Source organism: Gossypium arboreum, chromosome 13 (assembly GCF_025698485.1).
Source record: "Gossypium arboreum isolate Shixiya-1 chromosome 13, ASM2569848v2, whole genome shotgun sequence".
NCBI lineage: Eukaryota > Viridiplantae > Streptophyta > Magnoliopsida > Malvales > Malvaceae > Gossypium > Gossypium arboreum.
In genome coordinates, this window is record NC_069082.1 from 124,382,968 (window position 1) to 124,391,297 (window position 8,330).

Here is an 8,330-nt window from a genome sequence, read left to right on the forward strand (position 1 = left end):
CCCCCTATCATTTCATATCACACCACATCTTTTTAAAAAATTCAATTTTACCATTAAACTAAATCTTTATCCACAAATACGTTAAAAGTATATTTTATGTACAGATTAAAAGTTAAAAAGATTAAAATCACAGAAGTTAAGTGAGATGGCAAATGTTTCTTCTATTGAGAGTTTGATCTTTTCTCTTAATATTGAACAGCTTTAAAACTCGTGGCCAACTATTCTTTGTGTATTTAAAATTTAATTTTTTTTTTATGAATTCAGTGTCACTAATTTTCAAGCTTAAAAGTGTGTTAAATTCATGTCTATTACAACACTGTTTTTTTTTTTTTACATAATTACAGAGTAAATTTATTATTATTTCAATTTGTCACACCAATGAAATTTTTAAATCCGAATATTAAAGAAACTAAATTTCTAAAAGTAAAAAAACTAATGTCCAAATCTAATATCTCAAAACTGTAAGCAAGAGTTCTTGTATTTTACAATTATCAAATTATAAGCATGAAGAGTGGTGCGGCATTTATCTAAAGATACTGTTATAATGAAATTTTGTAGGATCATTTTGGAGTTAAAATAAAAAGGGAGAAAAAAAATGACAATCCATCATTAATTATGTCACGTAGGACTTGCATTGAAAAAAATGAATTTAACTTTTAATCAATTTAACTGATTTCAATACGAGAAAAATTTATTTAATAGATTTTAGGTCACTATCATAATTTCTCAATTTCTGACACGACTCGATCAGATAAATACAATATTCTCATTTCTATCTTTTAATCACAACCGTTAATTTAAAAAGGATATACCGAAATCTTTGACATAACTAGTAAGATTTTGAGAAATTTACTACTAAAAAAGGACACACAAATTGTAGATCCGAAAATAAAACAAGATTTCTTCTTCTTCTTCTTCTTCAAACAAACAGTGAATAAAATTCTGATTAAATTTTTATATAGAAATAATAATTGTTCTCTCCAATAATTTGGCCTTATCAGGACCCTGTAGACCTGATAGCAAATATCCCATTGCAAAAATCCAAGCAAAAAGGCAAAAAAAGAAAAGAAAATTTTAAGGTACACTGAAAATTTAGACAAATCAGGAAATGGAAAAAGGAAAATAAAAAGAAAGTGCTTCAATTTTTAATTATGGAACCAAATGAGTAAACTCAAACTCAGAATCTTATACATATAATTGTACCAAAACTAAATATTTGGAATTTTACCTTAGATCCATCACCATCTTACTTTTTTTTCTTTCTTTCATGTTTGAACAGTCATTTTTTTTTTTTTTACCTTTTCTTTTTTAGATTTTCAATATTCACATTAGTTCCGATTATAAAACATCGAAATGAGAGGTAAAACTTTTCCAACGCTATTTTTTTTTACTCAAAATACCCGAAGCAAATACTTTATTTAAAAAATATCGAATTTATTATCATTTGACTTGGTTGATGAATTACTCGAATTTATTTCAAGTTTTTTTGCCTCCAATGTATAAGAGTGGAGCATGGTGTATATAGGATATTTGTGTTATCGTTCATGAAATTATCTAGGTTGAAAATTTTCTATTCAAACTCGATTCAACTCTAGTTATTACTAGAAATTCATTCCTCCAAAAACTACTTGGACTCGATTGAATATTATTACAAAAGGATGAACTCGATTCAAAATAAAAGTTTTAACAAATGAAAAATATAGAAAATTTGTGTTAAAAAATTTGGAGAAGGGAGGAAAATAGATAGAGAAGTATAAGAGAATGAAAAAAAATAGAATATAAAAAAATTCTCAAAATGAAAAAATATGAGGACCAATTGTATAATTTAACAAAAAATTATTGCTTGAAATGATGATTCAATGTATCTAGTCAGCTTACCGTTACAATATTAGTAGAAATTAACGATTGAATGACTAAAATGTAAGATGGGATAAACAAAAGTGACTATTTTAGAAACTTAACCAAAAATGAAAATAAGGTTGTAAGTATCTCTCTTTCCTACGCAGACGTCACGTGCGATCTGAGGTACAACATCGTGCTTTTCGCTTCTCTGCCTTCTGCAAATTCTGCAACCTCAGTTCCCCCACCCACCCATTCACTCATTCACAGAGACGACACCCCTCTTATAACCTTCCAAACTCCCCAATTTTAACATCTGAACCACTGTTTCCCACTCTCTTAATAAAACCCACTGTTAAAAAAAATTACAAATCTTATTACCTCTTCAAAACTATTATTTACACACACTCGCTCTCTGGGAATTACATAGAAGAAAAAAAATACTGAAACTTTAAGCTCTTAAAAATGGGTTCGTACAAAAAGTTGCAGCCTTTCCCACAGCCGTCTTTACCATTATTCTTATTCTCATTATTACCATGCACAAAGGTTATTATTATGGTTATTGTGTTTCTCAATCTTTCTTCATCTTCTAATAATAATAATAATGTTTCCCTTTTTACTTTCATTTTTCATTTTAATCTCTTCTTCTTATCTACCAATGCTGCAAATTTTGCATTCATTTTCTTTCTTGTACAACCCACCCTTTCTTTTTTCAGCTTCTGGTTAATCGTTTAAGCTCTGGGTCGCAATTATCCTTGTCAGACACGTTTAATTACTGCCTCTGCCACTGTCATTCACAGTTCACACTCCAAAAAAAAAAAACCCCACTTTCTTTCTCACTCCTAACATTTACTTGCCGTTTCTTCTTTGTCTCTTTATTAAAGACTGTTTTGGGGTTTCCTTTGTTTACTTTCTATTTCTGGTTACTGCACTGCTTCTTGCTTTTGTGGAAGGAAAGTGCTGATTTTGTGTAAAAAAAAAAAAACAAAGTCCTTTTTTTTTCATTTTCCGGCGGTGACCGGAGACATTGATGGCTGCCAGGTCCGGTGGTTCTTCTTCTTCGTCGGTCCCGACTCTGCCTCCACCATGTCCGAGATCCCCACCGGAGTATCCTGATTTGTATGGGAAACGAAGGGAAGCAGCTAAGACTCAGATGCTTGAAAGAGAAATTAGTTTCCTTGAGGTTTGTTTTTAATTTTAGTTCTAAATTGATTATTAATAGACCATTCATGCATAAATTGCTTAAAGGTTACGTTTTTCTTTAATGGATTAGGATAAAAAGTTCAACTTGAAATGTTCTTGTTAGTGTAAATTGAAACATCAATCAGACACGTATTCGGATATGGATATGTGAGCATGATCGAGAAAAACTTAAAAAAAAATTGAACATGCCCGTATTGAAAAGAACATGTTTTTGCTCATTAAACACTTAACAATATTCATGCATTTGGGGTAAATCTTTGGGATCACCTAAACATGTTATTTTCTATTAATCATCCTATGAATTTAGAGGTTTATGTTCTGAAAAGAAAAAGGGTTTAAACATACATCATTACCGATGATCTGATCGAAAAATAGGCTTGGATTTATCGATACTACACGAGGCTTGTGTTCAATTTCTGAACTGTTGATGACTGTCTTGTTTCGAGCAGGAAGAGTTAAAATCGGTAGAGGGTCTTCAACCGGCTTCAAGATTCTGCAAAGAGTATGTCAAGCTTTGCAATTACCTTGAATAGCTTGCTAGCTATAGTTCATTTATAGATAAATGTGTTTTTTTTTTCTTTTCAGGGTTACAGATTTTGTGATGGCCAACTCTGATCCTTTAATACCTACGTAAGAACTAAAAACGTCGTTAATTTTCACTGATTTTCATGTAATATGAGCCCTTATGATTTATATTTTTGTTCCGTGAAGCAGAAGCAGGAAGAATCGGAAGTCATGTCGATTCTGGAAGTGGCTTTGGTACCGATTTCTTGTGCTTTTGTATTTGTTATGTATAAATCTAGTTTCATTTCTATATGTGTTGGCTACTTCGGGCTACGGGCTAACTGGTTTTATGAGTTTTGATCTTTGTTTTGCTATTTGTTCTGTTTCGTAACATGGATTCTGTTCGTTTGCAGTGGGATTCCTTGCTCTAACTTATCGTGGATCTGTTGTTGCTGTTATTCGGCGTGCTCTTGCCATCTGAAATGCCTGCAGTGTTGTGATTGCGATTTATGCAACTGCAGCTCATGCATTTGCAGCTTATGTAAATGCAGGCGCTGCAGTTGCGGCTCATCGGAACACAGTTCGTGCAAATGCAGCTCATGTGACCTGCCTTCATGTAAATGCAGCTCGTGCGATTGCACTTCATGTAAATGCAGCTCATGCAACTGCAATCCGTGTAAATGCAGCTCGTGCGACTGCAATCCGTGTAAATGCAGCTCGTGCAACTGCAATCCGTGTAAATGCGGCTCATGCGACTGCAATCCATGTAAATGCAGCCCGTGTGACTGTAGTTCATGTAAATGCAGCAGTTTATGTGACTGCAGTTCATGTAATTGCAGCTCATGCAACTGTAGTTCATGTAAATGCAGCAGTTTATGCGACTGCAGTTCTTGTAAATGCATCTCATGCAACTGCAGTTCATGTAAATGCAGCAGTTTATGCGACTGCAGTTCATGTAAATGCAGCTCGTGTGACTGCAAATCATGTTTAAGCTGCTGCACGATCCCTAAATGGCGATGTAAATGCAGCTCATGCAACCCGTGTCACTGCAATCCATGTTTAAGCTGCTGCTCAATTCCGAAATGGCGATGTTGCTCGTTTCCTAAATCTGGTTGCTGCCAAAAGATCTCGTGTAGCCGGAACTGTTGCATTTTTCAATTCCCCTCGTGCACAGGTTGCTTTTGCTGCAAATGGAAATGTTCATGTCCAAAAGTAACCCGTTGCTGTAGTTGTACAAAAACCAGTTGTAATCCTTGCTGCCTATTTTTCTAATATATTTCTGCATTTTATAATTCATCTACAAGCTTTAGAGCCACAATTTGTTGAACTTTAAAAAAAAAAACACAGATTTAAGCTTAGAATTGCTGGGGTGTTAGCGTTGTTTTTATCAAAGAACACATGCACCAAATCTACCATTTACGATCACGATGTTAGCTGACAGTGAAAAGAGCAGGTGGACCTTAATTTTCAGGTCCCAAAATTCAAAATAGTGGACCTACAAACTGACATGAATTCATGATGGATGGAGAAAATAGATGAAAACAATTGAATTTGCTACAGGATTCTGCCATATTTTTCTTCAAAAATCTCAAACCAAAGGATGCGGTTGAGATGTCATTTCCATCAGTTCTTAAAAAGAAACCCAGAACCCCAGTATGCACAAATCCATGTTATCATTCATTTTTCTATGATGATGATCATCATCAAAGTTTCAAAGATACCTGAGATTTGAATGTGACATATGCTTGCAGAAAAAAAACATTGAAACTATTTGGGGAAAAAAAAAAAAAGAGGAAAAGATCTGCTAGGGGTCCATCTGTCCCCCCCCCCCCCTTTCTTTTTTACTTGTATTGTGTGCTATTTTGTCAAATCCGCCCATAAAAAAGACCTTGGAAGTGTACCTTGTCAATGGAGGGGCTCCATTTGGAAGGTATCTGTTTAGCCAACAAGGTGATCATTTTTATACCATCATTAACTTAAATCCAAATGTAAACAAATATTACAAACCACAAAATGAAAAAGGTTTCCGCCATGGATGAGGGTCCCTTTTTGCACCAGATTTCTTGTCCTGTGTGAGGTTCATTGAGGGAAAGAATACCCAGAATTATATATAAACTGTGGGACACTCTCACATCAATGACCATGAGAAGGAAACTGGGCTTTTAACTTGGTTTTGAGCATTGCCCCATACTATTGAACCAAATTCAGGTTTAGCCATTGGGCTTGTTCCTCTTTTAGCTACAAAGGTGACTGTGTATCTCTTCTTTTCACCCACGGTTCTAAAGATGAGTGTCTTGGGCCTAACTGAGATCCCTACTGTCGATGGTCCATTTACTGTGACTTTGTACATGGACCTTGCAGGGCCGACGTTTGTTAATTCACGAGTGTATCGAACAACCCTTTTGCCCCCAAACATGACTGAAAACGATGGGTAATTTAGTTCACCAGGGTCCTTGAATTTCTTCGAACATGTAACGTTGGGGCGTTTCACTATGGTCTTGACATGGTCGACGGTGTAGCCGAGTGAGCACAAGAATGTGATGTATTCGTCAGTCGAGATGTCGTATATTAGGCCTGGTGAAAGAGCTTTTTGGGGATCGACATGGCCAGCCCCATGTGCCCATCGGTTTGACAACGATCCGTCCGCAGCATCCCTGAGAGTCGAGTTGGTATTGTCTTGGGTGTAGGCAGTGGTCATTAAAGCCGATTTGATTGCACTCGGGCTCCATTCTGGATGAGCGGCCTTGATCAACGCTGCTAGCCCACTGATGTGTGGGCATGACATTGATGTACCTACGCATATTTAAATCAATGGTTGTGTTATGAAATGTGCTCTGCTAGACATAAAGACAAACAGATGATGCGCATGGTGAAAGGTGGTGATGTCACACAAATAACAATGAATATAGCCGTTATGGAAGTACCTGACATGATGTTGAACATGGTCTTCCTCGAGTCCTTGGCCAAACCAGTGGGACCAATAGCCTCTGACCAAGCAGCTAATATGTTGACACCAGGTCCAATCACGTCCGGTTTCAAGATCTGTGGCGTCACCATATTGGGTCCCCGGGAACTAAACGCTGCAACAACCGGTGATGGTTTGATATCCAAAACCGTACCACCGAAGACAAGCGCAGCGGTTGGATTGGGATCGGACCGTGCGTATTCTCTGATCAAATCACCGACTTTCCTCCCAACCGCCACGGCTGGTAACAAGTGACTGTCAGCCACCAGTTCCTCACCGCTAGTCTCGGTGTTCGCTAATATCATCCCGAAGCCGCCTGCGTCGCGCACGACGGCTCCTTTTTCAACTCGGGCGGTTGTTCCTCTATCGCAAAGCACTACCTTTCCACGTACCAAAGCCGGATCGAGTGAACCGGTCAAACATAAATTACTACCGGAGCTGTTACCTTTGCTGTAAACCAAACCAACCGGTTTTTTCCCCATTCCTCGACCGCTGTAAAGCGAGACGCCGTTATAACGGATTTTATTTCCTAAAACGGCGTAAGCGGGGAAATCTCGATCTAACGTCCCGGCGCCAACCGTCATAATCCACGGCGCCACGTTGGCAAGAGTGGCCTTAGTGGGCCCGCTATTACCTGCTGAGCAAGAGACGAAAATGCCCTTCTCCATCGCCGTGAATGCTCCAATGGCGATGGTGTCACGGAAATACGGCGCCGATCCGCCACCGAGTGACAACGAGAGGACGTCGACGCCGTCTTCGATTGCGCGTTCCATACCGGCCAGAATGTCGGATCCGAAACAACCCGTTTCCCAACAAACCTTGTAGGTGGCGACGCGGGCGTGAGTCGCCATCCCACGAGCCGTTCCGCTAGCGTATCCGAGGAGACTAGCGTTTGCCACGTGAGATCCAGCGGCGGTGCTAGCAGTGTGTGTACCGTGACCATCTTTATCACGCGGGGACTGGATCTCTCCCGGTTTTTTGTAAATCCCACCACCGCCGGATGCCATACGGTAACCTTTTGAAAAGCTTCGAGCTCCAATGAGTTTCCTGTTGCAAAACTTGGGATTAAAATCAGGAGCCGATTCACACTCACCACGCCACTTAGCAGGAACCTCCGGCATACCGGAATCATCAAAACTCTTAGATTCCGGCCAAACACCGGTATCTAACACCCCAATAATCACATCCCGAGAAGCTTGTTCCAGTTGCTGGGTATTATGACCAGCCCATAGGCCAGACTCAGCATCAAGGCCTAAAAACTGTGGGGTACGAGTAGTGTGAAGATTATAAACAGTATCTTCATAAACACCCAGAACCGAATCTGATTTGCCAAGAGCTTCAGCTTGTTCTGGATCAAGTGAAGCAGCGAAGCCATTAAATGCAGCATTATATGAATAAAGAAGAGACTCAGCTGGGGTGGAGGTGAGTGACTGTAAGCTGGAACGGTACCAATCATTGTGGGTTTCAAAAGAAAGTGGCTTGTCTTGATGTTTCATGTGAACAATGTAGGTCTTTTTGGCGGTGACTGTGAGACAAAGTAGGAAGAAGAAGAAGGTAGAAGATGCCATGGCAGCCATGGCTGTAGATTTAAGGATTATTAGTACTTATTAATGAACTTAGTTCAGTAATGATACTTACAAAAACTGGAAGAAGAAGACTCTGAGAAAAGGATAGAAGTAAAAACATTAGACTGATGTCGGATTTATAACGCACTTATGTTTCTAATTGGGCTTGTTCTTTAGCTTTATTTACTTCAATGCCATCTATAAATATGTAAATCTGAAAATTGATTTATACTAATTATATAGCTTTTTATTTT

General features: G+C 38.2%; 2 protein-coding genes across 2 annotated transcripts; one reads left to right on the forward strand and one right to left on the reverse strand.

Annotated features, from left to right (window-relative positions):
• Nucleotides 1-1,942: 1,942 nt before the first annotated feature.
• On the forward strand, nt 1,943-4,849 carry LOC108461520 (guanine nucleotide-binding protein subunit gamma 3-like). Its single transcript, XM_017761385.2, has 5 exons — nt 1,943-3,022; nt 3,492-3,544; nt 3,628-3,672; nt 3,757-3,801; nt 3,960-4,849. The coding sequence occupies exons 1-5, from the start codon at nt 2,870-2,872 to the stop codon at nt 4,816-4,818; spliced, it is 1,155 nt and encodes a 384-aa protein (XP_017616874.1). The 5' UTR covers nt 1,943-2,869; the 3' UTR covers nt 4,819-4,849.
• A 634-nt stretch (nt 4,850-5,483) lies between these two features.
• Nucleotides 5,484-8,330, reverse strand: LOC108464066 (subtilisin-like protease SBT1.8). Its single transcript, XM_017764150.2, has 2 exons — nt 6,471-8,330; nt 5,484-6,339 (listed from the first exon to the last, which is right to left on the reverse strand). The coding sequence occupies exons 1-2, from the start codon at nt 8,086-8,088 to the stop codon at nt 5,675-5,677; spliced, it is 2,283 nt and encodes a 760-aa protein (XP_017619639.1). The 5' UTR covers nt 8,089-8,330; the 3' UTR covers nt 5,484-5,674.